The sequence below is a fragment of the Felis catus genome, chromosome D3 (genome assembly GCF_018350175.1).
Source record: "Felis catus isolate Fca126 chromosome D3, F.catus_Fca126_mat1.0, whole genome shotgun sequence".
In the NCBI taxonomy this organism is placed as follows: domain Eukaryota; kingdom Metazoa; phylum Chordata; class Mammalia; order Carnivora; family Felidae; genus Felis; species Felis catus.
This window is the reverse complement of record NC_058379.1, coordinates 66,238,143-66,253,856: the sequence shown is the minus strand read 5'-3', so window position 1 is coordinate 66,253,856 and position 15,714 is coordinate 66,238,143. Positions and strand designations below refer to the sequence as shown.

At 40.7% G+C, this 15,714-nt stretch overlaps 1 protein-coding gene across 4 annotated transcripts in view; it reads left to right on the top strand.

Annotated features, from left to right (window-relative positions):
- Positions 1–15,714, top strand: part of PSTPIP2 (proline-serine-threonine phosphatase interacting protein 2) — an 80,883-nt gene that overhangs the window by 51,057 nt on the left and 14,112 nt on the right. For all 4 annotated transcript variants that reach the window (XM_045042191.1, XM_023241952.2, XR_006588337.1 and 1 more), the window contains exons 4-6: positions 3,140–3,174; positions 6,418–6,524; positions 11,034–11,096. In XM_045042191.1, the coding sequence (XP_044898126.1) occupies positions 3,140–3,174; positions 6,418–6,524; positions 11,034–11,096 (205 nt within the window). The remainder of the gene's footprint in view (positions 1–3,139; positions 3,175–6,417; positions 6,525–11,033; positions 11,097–15,714) is intronic.

Below are 15,714 nucleotides of genomic sequence, written 5' to 3'. Positions count from 1 at the left end.
TCAAACTCATGAACTGTGAAATCATGACCTGAGCCCAAGTCGGACGCTTAACCGACTCAGCCACCCAGGTACCCCTCAGGGGACAGATTTTAAAAGCATGAGTAGTTCATATTGATATTTCCAATTCTAAAATAACTTTGTAGGGTTTTACTTAATTTCCTTAATTTTATATTCATTTCACCTTGCACTGAAAATCTTGATTCCTGACAATATTAGCACAATTACTTGCTTTATATGACCATTTATATTAAAATATTTCAAAATAATATCAATATTACTACTCATAATAATACTTCTGAATGAAGTTTAACATTTCCTTGAAGTTCCTTTTGATCTTAGAATGTATTTCACTGAGAATACTGTGTTCTGGGGTGCCTGGGTGGCTCAGTTGGTTAAGCATCTGACTCTTGATATCGGCTCAGGTCATGGTATCATGTGTGAAATGTAACCAATTTTGTTTCAATTTTTTAAATTTTAAGGGTTGTTTTCTTTTCCCTATTTGGTTTAGTTTTATTTTTTGAACATATAAAACATTTATGTGTTGACAGATAAAACTGCATAGATTTAGGTATGTTTCTTTGTCATTCAAGCAGGGTTTAGATAATTTCAAGGAAGATTAGTGGGTCACTTAACCAAAAAACTTGTTCATTTGCAGAGAAAGCGTAAGCTGTTTGGGAAGATACCCAAAAACTTGAGGTGATGTCATGAGAAAGAGCCATATTCTCTACATTAACACTTCTTAGAAAAGGTATTTAGCAGAATGAGTCTGATCCAAAATGGTATTTATTATATTCTTACACATTTGACTTATAACTTAGTAAATTCATAGAGAACACTATTCTCTCTGTTCTGTGATAAAGGCCAGTCAGTGTTCCTTCTAAGAGTATACCTCAGACAGGAAGATGCAACAAAAAATGAGGCCTGGGGACAGAGTGTCCAAAGTTGAAGGCCATTTAGGTGACTTCTGTTTCTGTCACCTCCAGAATGATCTTTAGGAAGGGGCCCTCGATAAGAGTGCAAGACTCTGCTTCTCTGTGGACTAGTTAGGATTTTTCGTCTTGTGGACCACGTTGAGAGACTCAGGCGCCTAATGGGCTTGCTAGGATTTAAGGCCAAAGTGTTTATCAAAAGGGTGGTAGAGGGGCACCTGGGTGGCTCAGTTGGTTCAGCATCTGACTTCGAGCCCCACATCGGGCTCTGCGCTGACAGCTCAGAGCCTGGAGCCTGCTTCAGATTCTGTGTCTCCCTCTCTCTCTGCCCCTCCCCCACTAACGCTCAAAAATAAATAATAAACATTAAAAAGAATTTTAAAGGGTGGTAGAATATTTTCTTTTCCCACAGTGAAGGGGAACACTAGGGAGAAGAGGAGTCGGATGTTGCTAGGCCACCACCCCCAAGGTTCAGATTCTCTCCGGTTGTCATGTCCTGAACAAGGGAAACAGCAATTAAGTGATGATGTGAGACAACAAAGCTAATGACAAACTAAAGAGAGATTGAGGCTGCCCTTCTTGTGGCCCTGCAGCCAGTTGCTTAGGGTGGGGGAAAAACTTTAGACCCTGAACAGATTATTTATGTGTAAGGCTGGGTTTCAGCTCTACGACTCCCAATTGAGAAAGCCTTCTGGTGGTGTCTGATGCCATATCTCTGCATTTCCCAGTAATTCCAGTAGTGTGCCTGCACTTCAGTGATGTTCATTTGTCCTTCTGGACCACTGGCACATTTGTTAGACATGGACACTTTCTAGTGTCTATCCACACCGTATCACGATAATTGTATCATAAGATGGGTAAAGAGAATGGAGAATGTGCAGTTATGTTTTCCTGCTTGATGTCTTTGTAATAATTGGAAGTGTTTGTGTGAGAAAAGGCATGCAGAAATAAGGATTCTTTCTTTGCGATGAACAGAGCAGGGGAAAGGAAATAGCTGAAAGAAACGGCCAGCTGGAAAAGACAAGGGGTTTTTCTTTGCAAAGTAGCCAAGCTTGCCACCTACATGTATCCATATAAGAAGTGATCCGTGATGTTATGCTGTTGTGGTTCGGGGACCATGAATTCACAAAGTTCTATTCCTACTTGAAAGGCTGGAGTGAGCGCAGTGAGATCTGCTTCCAGTGAAGGCAGCATGAGCAAGAACATCCCCAGGGCCATGTCACCTCACAGGGATGTTTACTTTAGGAAGTGTAGGATGACAGACAACTAAAACCATGGGCCAGGGCGTCTCCAAGGGAGGAGGAGCCATGGGCTGTAAGAGGATGGGGGAGATTGAGAGAAGGTATGAAAAATGAGTCATGGGCTTTCCCCACTGAAACTGTGAGGTAGTAAATGTGTGTTGTTTTAAGCTGCTAAATTTGGGGTAGTTTGTTTTTTAGCAGTAGAACATTGAAACGATGTGTTTCATGTCTGTCCCTTCCTTTAGAGTCCAAGGTCTGGGACCAGTCTGTCTTGTACCATGGAATCATTAACATCTGACACAACACCTGGCTCATGGTTTATGTTCAATGAACACATGATTGACAGATGAGTGAAAAAGAGGGAGATCAGGAGCCAGAGTTTGAACCCTTCCTTGTATCCTTATTTCTAATTATCACACTTTAAAGAAGTGGACTGGTATTCTTATGAGAAAGGGATCATAATTCCTATATAATCATTGGGAGAAATGAAACGTAAGGAATTTGGGTGTCTTGCTCTACCCAGGTGGACAGTGAAGAATTTATAATGCTTTGCCTGGGACTGAGAGAGCAAGAAAGAGGAAAACTGAACTGAAGAAATCTTGATCCTTCGCTGTCTTCCCAAGCTTATATGCAAAGATGAGTCTGCAGGCCATGACACGTGGGCGGAGAGAAGCATGCAGTGGTTTTATGATAAGATTGTACAGGGGCACGTGAGTGGCTCAGTTGGTCAAGTGTCTGACTCTTGTTTTCAGCCCACGTCATGATCCCACAGTTTTGTGGGTTCGAGCCCCGCATTGGGCTCCTTGCTGGCAGCGTGGAGCCTGTTTGGGATTCTCTGTCTCCCTCTCTCTCTGCACCTCCCCACTCACACTGTCTCTGTCTCTCTCAAAATAAATAAATGAACTTAAAAGAAAAAAAGATTGTACAACAACTTCCAGAACTGAAGTTATATATGTGCTTGTTTTTCAGCACCCTGAAGCAGGCCCTTGAAGTCTTCAAGAAGCGTAAGTGATTCTTTAAACTATATTTGCTGCCCTTGGCCGGTTCTGGGGGTTTTACTTTGAACAGCCATCTCGTATTGGGTAAAAAAAAAAAAAAAAAAAAGTTAGAGCAGCTCCCAAGGTGAGAAGTAGCTCTGCAGAGCTGAAATGAGCTGGAGAGCCCACCTTCCATGTGGAAGTCGTGACGTGCATTTGACTTACTTCGAGCAGGGGTTCTCACACTTGAAATCCAGGGCAAGGGCCTCGCAATTTGGTCTTCAAGGGGTCCTGTCTGGGTCTTTTTGAAAAAAAAATTTTTATTAAAAATTTTTTTTATAAGTTTATTTTATTTTTTGACAGAGAGAGACAGAGAGAGGGAAAGAGAGAGAGAGAGAGAGGGAGAGAGAGAATCCCAAGCAGGCTCCACGCTGTCAGTGCAGAGCCCAGTGCGGGGCTTGAACTCATGAACTGTGAGGTCATGACCTGAGCCGAAATCAAGAATTGGACACTTAACTGATTGAGCCACCCAGGCGCCCCTTTTTAAAGTAATTCGTACGCCCACCATGGAGTTCAGACTCACGGCTCTGAGATCAAGGGTTGTAGGCTCTACCGACTGAGCCAGCCAGGCGCCCTCCTGTTCAGTTCTAAGAGTCCCCAGTCCTGTTACTCAGAAACTGCCTTTAAGGCTTTCTGTTCTTCACAATACTTGCTGCTTTCGGAGCTAAGGATTTTAACATGGCATTGTACGTATGTGCTTAAGTGTTTCTGTAGCTAGTTGACTGGTTCTAGAAGTTTGTAAATGTTAGCTAAACAGATATTCATCTTAACTTTTCCATGGAAGGTGTTCTCTTCCCTCTTTAACTCACCAATGAATACATTTCTCAAGGTAGAAATGTTTATGTTTCATGTTTTTTATATGCCCTGCAAGGCTAACCATGGGGCCCAAGGGAGCTTCAGTCTAGGCTGGGTCTCCTAAGCCTATGTACTTGCTGTTACTTGACTTACTTTCTACCCTCCCCGAATAGTTTTATTTCCTTCTTATTGAAAAACATATTTATCTTAAACATTCAAATGAGACAACTATCAAGAAGAGAGTAAGTACCTAGGCTTTCAGTTCCTAGTGATAAGCAGTTATTGGTGAATGTGACTGCAGATATTTTTATGCAATTAAACACATGTAAATGTATCAATTCATATAAAAAATAGGATGATACCATGGCAGTGGTTCAGAATCTGTGGCGTGAGTGAGAGCAGATCATTTGTTTTTAAGTCATTTTTAAAATGAAAATATCAATGGTTTCATCATGCTAACAGTTTGGGATATATCTCTCCAGACCTTTTCCTACACATTTACAATTCTCTTTCTCTCTCTTAAATTGCACACAGACACACACATGTGTGTTTTTGTATAAATGAGATCATACTATACCTATATCCTACAATTTGTTTTTCCCAACAATATTATCTAAGCATCTTTCTATTTCTTTTTTTTAACTTGTTTTATTTACTTATTTTTTTAAATTTACATCCAAATTAGTTAGCATATAGTGCACCAATGATTTCAGGAGTAGATTCCTTAGTGCCCCTTCCCCATTTAGCCCATCCCCTCTCCCGCCACCCCTCCAGTAACCCTCAGTTTGTTCTCCATATTTATGAGTCTCTTCTGTTTTGTCCTCCTCCCTGTTTTTATATTATTTCTTCCTTTCCCTTATGTTCATCTGTTTTGTCTCTTAAAGTCCTCATATGAGTGAAGTCATATGATTTTTGTCTTTCTCTGACTAATTTCACTTAGCATAATACCCTCCAGTTCTATCCACGTAGTTGCAAATGGCAAGATTTCCTTCTTTTTGATTGCCAAGTAGTACTCCATTATACACACACACACACACACACACACACACACACACACACATACATATACATACCACATTTTCTTTATCCATTCATCCACCAATGGACATTTGGGCTCTTTCCATACTTTGGCTATTGTTGATAGTGCTGCTATAAACATGGGGTGCATGTGTCCCTTTGAAACAGCACACCTGTATCCCATGGATAAATGCCTAGTGGTGCAATTGCTGGGTCGTAGGGTAGTTCTATTTTTGTTTTTTTGAGGAACCTCCATACTGTTTTCCAGAGTGGCTGCACCAGCTTGCATTCCCAAGCATCTTTCCATTTCAGTTCATATAGATCTGCCTCATTCTTTCACATTTGAAAGTTTTGGTCTTATAAAATGCCAGACCTCCTCCAGAAAGGTTGTACTGACTTCTCCCCCACCAAAAGTGCTATTTTTTACCCATGCTTGCCAATATGAAGAATTTTCACATTTAAAAATTTTTCCCTAACTGAAAAGTAAAAAATTATACATCTCTGGGGGTTGAGGTTTTGCATTTTTTCCAATAGCTTTACGGTTGAATACATTTTCAAATGTTTATTAGCCATTTAGCCAATCTTTTAAAAAATGCCATGTTCTTTAACTAATTTTTTTATACTGGAGTGTATATATTTTTCTTTTGGCTTGTGAAAACTCTTTTAATATAGCGGTTTATTCTGTTACATAAATTGCTAATATTTTTCTAATTTGTCATGTCTCTTGGAACCTTTCAAAGTTATTTTGACACACACAAGTTTAAATTTTTTTCTTAGGTCAGATCTGTCCGTCTTTCTAGCCTTAAAGTCATGCTTCAATTTGTTTTCTTAGAACAAGTAAAGTAAGAATTTTTTTTTTTTTTGCTGCTACAAAGGTAAACCGTACTCATCGCAAAGATCTTAGAAAATAAGAAGAAAAAATCACCAACAACCTTTCTGTCTAGAAATAATTATTGATAGCCATCATTTTTGTGTGTGACCTTTCTTATAGATGCTCAGGTTCAGAAAATGTTAGAGATGGAAAGACTGTTAGAGTCATCTAATGAGAAATAAATACCGAATTTGAAATTGTAGTGGGTTCAGTGACATCTTTCAGCATGTAAGCTCCATGAGCTGGGGCCTCGGCTGTTCTTCTCCCCAGTTCTGGGGACACACTAGGTTAGTAACAGTTAGTGGTTGGAGGTTAAGCTAAAGATTTGCTAGCCTTGGTCTTGGTGGTCAGGGCAAGGCAGGGCACATGGAGGGGGTTGATAAATGTTGGTGACCAAGTGAGGTAGGTTAATTTTACCACTTGTTCCAGTATTTTATTTTGTAGATAAGTTTTGTATGGTTTTGTATATTTCAATTCAGACATATGTAGATCTTGTTTATTATGTTTTTTAAAATTTTTTTTTGCAGAGGTAGACAGTGTGGCACAATGTCACATTCAGCTTGCCCAGACTCTAAGAGACGAGGCCAGGAAGATGGAAGAATTCAGGGAAAAGCAAAAGCTACAACGGAAAAAGGTTGGATTTGCGTATATGTTAAGACGTTGCTTTTCCCGTGGCAGAAAACTCCAGGCTTGTTTTTCATCAAACTCCTTGGCTCACACCCGCCTTCATGCAGCCATGCTCCTCTTTTAACCTATGAGATTATTTATTGGGAAACCATGTGGAGACCCAACTAGATGGTTCTGTCTCTGTACCCATTTGCACCCAGGCCAGTTCTCTTTGAATTCTCCCAGGATTTATGGGTCTGGCCTGTCTTCTTCTTTTCATATCTGCTGCCACTATTCCGACTATGACTGGCAAGAGGAAACCCTGTCTTTGGTAGAGTCTAGGGCATTTAACCTGGCGAACTCCCAGACCACACTCCTCCTCCTCGAGAAGGCAGTAAGGGAAGGGTAAGATGTAGAGAAGACTTACATTCTCCCAGAGACCATGTAGTCTAACCACCCTATTTTACAAATTGGGAAACTGAGGCCCTGGGAAATCCAAGTCCTTTTTGTCCTCAAAGCAGATGTGCATAGGCTGTTTTTCATTGATGGAATTTACTCTGTCCAATTACATGGAAGGAGATGGGAGTAACAAGAGTTAATAAAACTGGCGAATGTTTGAAAAGTTACAAGGATCAAGAAAAGAAGTTCAGATACACAGTAGTAAAGTGTTCCTTAGAAGAGACCAGCGACTATTCTGACTCCCTTCTATCTTGTTCCTGAATGACTTATACATTCAGGTTGGCCTGACAGCCAACTAGAGCTCTTCTAGAATTTCTTCTTTTTTACATCTGGTCTGTAAGGTTGGAACGTCAGCTTCACATGGGGGACCAGCTCTTCTTTATTTGGCACCCAAAGATTTCCACCCAGGTCTCCCCAGACATCTTTGCATGAGCTTTTTGGAAATCCGTTCTCATCCTGGTCCTTGACCATCTGAAGGTCATTGTCTATAGTGTGTGTATCCAAAAAAGGTCCAGCTGTTAAGGCTGATTCTACCCATATGCCATTTTCAGAAACTTTGCCTATGGTTCTAAGCCAGAGTCTAATTCCAGCCTTTGGTGATCAGCTGGCATTTGGAGTGGATGGCGGACTTAAGAGCCCGACTGCCTTACATCTATGGTCATCTCATGAGCTGCTCTTAAAGCCATGCCTCTTCTTAGGAATAAAAGGTGGAAACTAACATTTAAGGAATACCAGATCAGTGGTTTCACACACATTCACACTTCATATATCAGGTTTGAGAGGTGCATCTGGCCTCAAATATTTTTCAGAGCAGAAATAATACGTACATATACCCACCCATTAGACAGTCAAATTGTTTTGACCTGACATTGCCAGCCTTGCCCACCTACCTAGAGAAGTAACAATTTTTCAGGGGCAAAATTAACAGAGTCTATACGCATATGTGATTTCCAGTAAGAGGAGCAGAAAGTCATTTCCTCATGTTTCCAAGTGCCTTTGGTAGCCTTAGTCGTTTCAGGGAGAGTTTTGTTAATTTTGCAAGGCTTCTGAAACTTCCCCTCCTAACAAGTTACAAAGATCAAATTCTCATAACTGGAAGAATGTGTTCTGAATTCTGTTAAGTAATAAAGGAGCCTGTGCTCAGCTCATTGCTGTCATCCAAGTTCTCTATATTCTGTGTGCTCTCTACAGGAGGAAAATGCCTTCTGAGCTTTCTTGAAGAAGTCTGAAGTTTATTAATAAATTTCTAGTTACTTGTGTCACAGTGAACTCTGGGTTGTACCACTTCTGTTTTTAGATACCTTTTTTTTTTTTTTAAATCAAACTTTGGGAGAAAATGTGTCAATGCTAACTTCTCATTTTCACTGTATGTTTTGGGCTTCCACTTTCTGGAAATTGAGCCATTTCCACTTATCAAGGAAAACCATTGGTTCCTTTTAGCAAACTGGGGAAGGGGAACGGCAGGTAGAATAGCTCAGAAGTTAGTGGTGTACTACTCACGTAACTAGATTTCTGGGGGTGGTGAACAATACAGACATGGTCATCCTTCCCTCATGGAGTGTAGAGCATGGCCAGAGAATGATGTGACATAGTCATCATGATAAAGCATGATGAGCATTAAATACTAGGGGAGATGAAGGTGCCACCTCACCTGCAGTGGGGACTCCTAACCTTATCAGTGAGGTGGGGGAGGCGTCTTGGGGGCAGACCCTGAGGCTACAAGCCCCAGAGTGAGTGACAGTACAGGTGAGGATGATGAGGGACAGGCTGTCATCCCTGAAGGTTGGCCAGGTTGGGGGGGCTCTTAGGAGTCTTGGCGTTTTAGGGTACTGAGGTTTTTTCCCTGGCCCAGAATGTGCTAGGCTGACAGGGACAGCACACGGTCAGTCACTCTCCTCTGGTGCCTACATTCTGTTCTGCCCTCTCCGCTGACATTGGGATGAACATGGCAGAATGGTGCTCTGCCTGTGTAGAGAGAAATCTCCAAAGAAAGGAACGTCCTTAGTTACACGGAGTGACGCTTACAGCTTTAATGGCGTGAATGCAGACAGACCACCAAAGCAGCTATTTCAGTCATGTACTGCAGGGCCATTTGAATCATTTACATATCTCTTCTTCCTTTGCCCCTCCCTTCTGCTTCTCCCCACCCTAGAGCAGAGGTGATAGTTCTTGTACCACTTTGTGTTATCAATAATAAGACAATTAGATTTCCATTGGGTTTGGCCTTTGAAGACCTGCCAAGAATAGGCCATTCTATAAGTGAATACAGACATGAGGAGACTTAAATCAAAGTGGGGTAACAGACAGATCTGGACTTGGTGTCACTGAATGGCTTTGAGAAATTATCACCTCTTGGGCCCCCAGGGCTCACAACTGTCAGGTTAGAGCCAGACTACCCCTCTCTCTCTCTCCTCTAGGGTCCTGTTCTCATACAGGTGCCAGGGATCCTCCAAGGTAGAGAGGAAGATGAAGGGAAAAGGTCTGACTAATAGGACTTTGTAGCCACCTGAGAGGAGCTGGAAGCAGGTGTTATGTGTGAGTTGGACATAAGGAGGCCTGGCTGAGGCCATAAACTATGAAATAGTGGCAGCTCCCAAACTGGAAGAAAGGCAATATATATTTTTGGACTGGCAAAGACCACAGGACAGACCAATAGTGCTGAGTGATCTGCTCCATGGAGTTTGGGGAAATTAGGAACCATTAATAAATAAACCCAGCTCCTCCTCCTGGTAGAGGTACCTAGGCGCTCACGTGAACCACACAGCTTCCTGTCTGTGATGACAAGGGCCTTCCCATGAGACTCTGCATGTGGGGCTCATGTCTGTTCTCTGTGTCTACAGGATCTTCACTGTTAGCAGATGCATGGCCCACCTCTTAGTCCTCGATTTCAGCTGGGCTGGAAGATGGCTGTTCAGTTCTCTGAAGGCCCCTTGGGGATCCCCAACAGAATTTCATGTATTCCAAAAGCTTATATTTGAAGTCAGACCATCCCAAACATTCCATCCAGATATCTTGAAAATCCATCCAGCCATGTTTGTGTTGGTAACAGACAAAAATGTAATTCTCCAGAAGAAAGAGAAACCACATTTGAACATCATTTTCAGAGTTATTATTTTGCATTGTGTCATTTTGCACGAGAGCAATGCCATAGCTCATTTTGAATTACTGCACCTCTTGGTTTTTTATATACCCGTTTGATTTTATAGAGCTATCATAAGGATAATGGTAGGTGAGGGTAATGATTAGGAACAAGGGCACAGGAGTCAGGCTGTGCTCAAATCCCAACTCTACTACTTGCTTGGGTAAATTAATCCACCTCAGTTTACTGTCAAAAAAATGGGGATAAGAGTACTTACAGTTGTTGGGATGCATGAAAACTGATTAGCACATAATAATGCTTGATAAATGGCAACTACTATTATGTCTGAGACATACATTTTTACTATTAGCACCATTATTCTGAGTAATGAAAGGGTTAATATCAGAGCCACAACAAAGAAATTGCTCTCAAGTGAACTCAGCAGAGTAGTTTACCTTTCCTGGATTAGCTGGGATTAGCTGGGAGAATACCTTCTTTTAGTTGTCCTACAAACATTTCTTCTCTTCATACTGCCCCAGCTCCTTGCTGGTTTAGGGTGTGTTATTGGTGGATACAAGAGGAGTGACTATTTATGAGTCCCTAATTTTATTGTGCTGACACAGGCTTACAGAATAAAGACCCCTTTTAAAATATGAATGGTGCCTTAACAAAGGTTTTTAAATCTTTTTTGAAACCTAAGTTCCTTGATTCCAGGTTTACAGAAGAGACAGCTCCAAGGATGATCAGTGATTCTCAACGGTCGCTGCCCAAGTTCAAGGGCGGGCCTTACCGTTGAGCAGCCGTAAGACCTTGGGCAGGTTGTTCAGCCTCTCTGCTACAGTTTCCTTGTTTGTAAAAAGGGAGTAATAAATAGCACATCTACCTTCTGGGTGTGTGAGGACTAAGTGAGGTAATCCACGTTGAACACTTACTCCTCAAGATAAGCTGGCATTAACAGCAATTTGTTTTTTATTAATAGTGCTTGTCCTGTCTTCACAGACGGAGCTCATAATGGATGCTGCCCATAAACAAAGGAGCTTACAGTTCAAGAAAACTATGGATGTGAGTCTCAGTTTATTGCTTTTTTTTTTGCCACGGTGACATTTTCTGAAATCCTGTGCTGTGTAGGAGCATATTCCTGAAAATAGTACTTCAATAATATTATGGACTAGTGCAGTGGTTTGGGAAAACAACCTTTAGAAGTTTGACTTTCCTGCTTTTTAAGGCCTTGGAAAGACGGAGGATGAAACAAGATAGAGGAAAGAAAATGATGGTGACTTTCTGGTAACCTGGGAAAGTCTACAAGTCAATTGAAATATTTCAGGCCAAGACACAAAAGTGTCTGTATCACATGCCATTTATCTTGTTGGATGTTAGCTTTTTCCCCTGTGACTATTTTGAATCTTGGTTTCTTACCTATTTTACTGAGTGAGCCGTTCATGTTTTAGGATCTACAAACTGTAAGAGCCTTCCGTAAGTAATCTATTTAAACACACACACACACACACACACACACACACACACACACACACACACACACTTAACAAGACAGAGCTAAGACAAATTGCGAGGGCCCTCCCTCTAGCTTTCCTAAATCTGTTCACCCTGGACACAGTGAACTCTGTTACTGAAACATCCATGATTCCATATTTGTACAGAAGTATCATCATGATGTTCTATGTGACATGGTGTGTGGTAACCCAGTTAAAAAAGAAAATGTCACCAATGTCGATGACACATGCAGTCTGCTCCACGTCATTTTTTTTCTGTGATGCATGGCACCTCCAAAGCAACTGAGAAATAGGGAATGATGTCAGTGTAACTGCAGAAATAGCATTGGTCCATACATGGTTGTTCCCAGACTTTCTGTGTTTTGAGCAATCTGGGACAAGGTTTCTCACAATTCAAGATAAAACCCTAGTGAAATACAAGTTTCTTAACTATCTCTTCTACCTGCCTGTAGAGCCATGCTAGTATTATAATTTTTGCTTCGACTATCAAAAATGATTTAGAAAACTCAAGAAAAAGGGAGACTATTGTATTAACTCATTTTTTGCTTGCTGTGCCCTTTTTTCCTCTTGATATTCCAGCGTTTCTTCTTTTATAGTTTCCTTTGCTTAGAGAGTTTAGCCATCTTCAAGATGGTCTACTATTGACAAATACTTTTAGTTTTTCCTCATCTGAGAATATCTTGATTTCCCCTTCAGTGTCAAAGGCTGTTTTCACTGGTTATAGGTTTTTCCTTGTAGGTAAAGTGTCATTTCTGTTTTAAGATATCTTCTTTCTTTCTTTCTTTCTTTCTTTCTTTCTTTCTTTCTTTCTTTCTTTCTTTCTTTTTAGTTTTCAGAAGTTCACCTATATATGTAGTGTCATGGATTTCTTTGGGTTTATTTTGTTTGGGGTATGATCAACTTCTTGAATCTGTAGTTTTATATCTTTTGCCAAATTTGGGAAGTTTTCAGCTGTTATTTCTTCAAGTAGTTTTTTAGCTCACCTTCCTTTCCTTGGATTGCAAGGACATGAATGTGTTAGATCTTTTGTTATGGTCCCAAGGGTTCATGAGGCTCTATATGTTTATTTTGAGGTTTATTTATTTTTCTTGAGAGAGGGAGTGAGAGCATGAGCAGGGCAGGGCAGAGAGAGAGGACAAGAGAGAATATCAAGCAGGCTCCATGTTGTCAGCATGGAGCATATGCAGGGCTCAATCTCAGGAACTGTGAGACTATGACCTGAGCTGAAATCAAGAGTTGGACACTTAACCCACTGATCCATCCAGGTGCCCCATCTATGCATTTTTTTCAGCCTGTTTTTCTCTCTGTTCTTCAGATTAGGTAATTTCTATTGCTCTGTTTTCCACTTCACTGATTCTTTCTTCTATCTCTTCAATTCTGAAGTCCATCCATTGAGTTTTTAATTTTCATTAGTGTGTTTATTTAGTTCCAAAATTTCCATTTGGTTCTTTATAGCTTTTATGTGTTTGCTGAACTTTTCTAGTTCTTTGCCCAAACCATCTATTTTCTCATTTAAGTGTTTTTGTAATTGCTTGTTGAATTTTTATGATGGCTCCTTCAAAATCTTTGTCAGATAATTCTAACAATCTGTCATCTTGATGTTGGCATCTATTGAAAGCCTTCTGATTCAGTTTCAGATCTTCCTGGTTCTCGGTATGATTAGTGATAGTCATTTGGTTTTGGACATTTTAGGTATTATGTTACAAGACTCTGGATCTTATTTAAACATTCTGTTTCAGCTGGATTACTCTGACACCTCTAGCAGGGGACAGTGAGGTCCCCTGCCTCATTACTCCTTTATGGGGGTAAAAATCCAGGTTTCTCCCATTGGCCTCCACTGAAATCACAGGGTTTGTGTGGCTGTGTTACTACAGAGAGGTGGTTAAAGTTCTGATCCTCCACTAGACCTTCTCTGACACCACCCCAGCAGGTAGAGGGGGCACCTTGTGACTGCCAGGCAGGGGTCGTAGAAGTCCAGGTTGCCCACATGGTTTCCACTGGCACTATGTGTAGGGTTGTTATCTTCCAGTAAGAATGAAGGTTCCAGTTCCCTATTTGTCCTTCTCTGAAACCATCTTGGCAGGGAAGTTGGGCATCCTGTTATAGCTTGGTGAGAGTGGAAGTCTAGACTCCCTGCTTGTCCTTTGCTGGATGTATGGGGGGCAGGCCACAGTTTTTTTAGGTGGTGCTTGGCTGCAGTAGAATGGTTATTTTCTCAAGGTTTCTCTCCTGGTAGACTGTCCCTTTTCTGGTCTTTTGGCTAGAGAGGGCAGGTTTTTGTTGGGACTTCTTGTTTTTGCTCATTGCCACTTCTTGGTTGCCTGCTTCTTTGGCACTCAGTCTGTGACATATGAGGCAAAGAAAAAACCAAGAGAACTTACTTGTGGGTCACCCTTCTCAGACCAGGGTTGCTAGCCACTCTGCCTTCTCTCCACCTTTCAGAGTCTTATGTTTGTTTTATACAGAGTGTCCAGAGTTTTTAACTGTATTTATGTGGAGGAATAGGGAAAATTACATCTTTCCATCTTTTCAAAAGCTTGTATGTATAACCTTTAAAAAAATTATTTAGAACCATAAATGTGATCATATCCCCTCAGTCTTATACTAAGAATCTAAGACTCTATCTTTAGGAAATCATCCCAAAAAAGAAAAGCAAAGGCATGAACTTACTCTTAAAATAATGAAAACTGTAAATTATTTAGTGACTAAAAAATGGAGAAATATTAGTTATATGACCTTTATGAATATGTAGCAACAGAGAAAAAATATTTAATATGCCATATTAAAAAATAAAATAGGGTAGAGAAAGATTGATAACTGACAGCATTAAAATTTAAGACTACTTTACAGCAAAAGAAAAAATATCTTATACATGGCTTAAAGAGAGATAACAAATGGGGGAAAATATTTGTACCTTGCATAACTGATAGCCAGTTAGTGTTCCTAATATAGACTGAGCTCTTAAAAACCAATGGAAAAAGGGGTGCCTGGGTGGCTCAGTCAGTTGAGCATCCAACTTCAGCGCAGGTCATGATCTCCTGGTTCATGGGTTCGAGCCCTGCATCCGGCTCTGTGTTGACAGCTCAGAGCCTGGAGTCTGCTTCAGATTCTGTGTCTCCCTCTCTCTCTCTGCCCCTCCCCCACTCACCGTCTGTCTCTCTCTCAAAAATAAAATAAACATTAAAAAAAAACAATGGAAAAAAACTCAATGAAAATATGGAATGCTCCAATAGGAAAGCAGGTAAAAGACATGAAGTAGAAAGGACATACCACCTTAGTGGTCATGAAATAAATACAAATAACACAACTTTATGCTGACATTTTCTCCTCTAATATTACAAAAGGTCAGGCATATTGTCCAAGCTTGGTGTTGGTGAAAGTGAGGAAATTTACTCCATAGACTGCTGGTGGGAGTACCAGTTGGTGTGGTCATTTTGGAAGGAAGTTGCACATATACATATTCTTTTACCAAACAATTACACCTCTAGGAATTTGACCCGTATAAATAAATTCATACTACCCAAAACAAAATCAGAATATTTTTATGTTATAAAAAATAGGAAACAAGTGTCCACTGATAGAGAGATAGTTAAAATTATGGCGTGTGTGTGTGTGTGTGTGTGTGTGTGTGTGTGTGTTTACAGCCTTTAAAATGTTCAGCTACAGGGGTGCCTAGGTGGCTCAATCGGTTAAGCGTCCAACTTCGACTCAGGTCACAATCTCACAGTTCGTGGGTTCGAGCCTCACGTCGGGCTCTGTGCTGACAGCTCAGAGCCTGGAGCCTGCTTCGGATTCTGTGTCTCCCTCTCTTCTCTGTCCCTCCCCTGCTCACTCTCTGTCTCTCTCTCAAAAATAAACATTAAAAAAAAATGTTCAGCTACAGGGATCATGCTTGACATAGAAAAATGTCTATCACATACCCTTACAAAAGGAATTTGCTGCATGAATATCTTATGTGCTTACAATTATGAAAAATTATGAAACTTCTATGTGTGTGTAGCATATATAGAGAATTGTATGGTTGTTTACTGAAAGGTTAACCTCAACTGAATTGCAGAGGATGCCGAGAATTGCACAAACCGTCTCTGCAAAGGAGTCTTCATTCTTGGTCAAGCAGTTTTGGGGGGGAACAACATTCTTATTTATTAGCTGACTCACAGCTTTGCTTT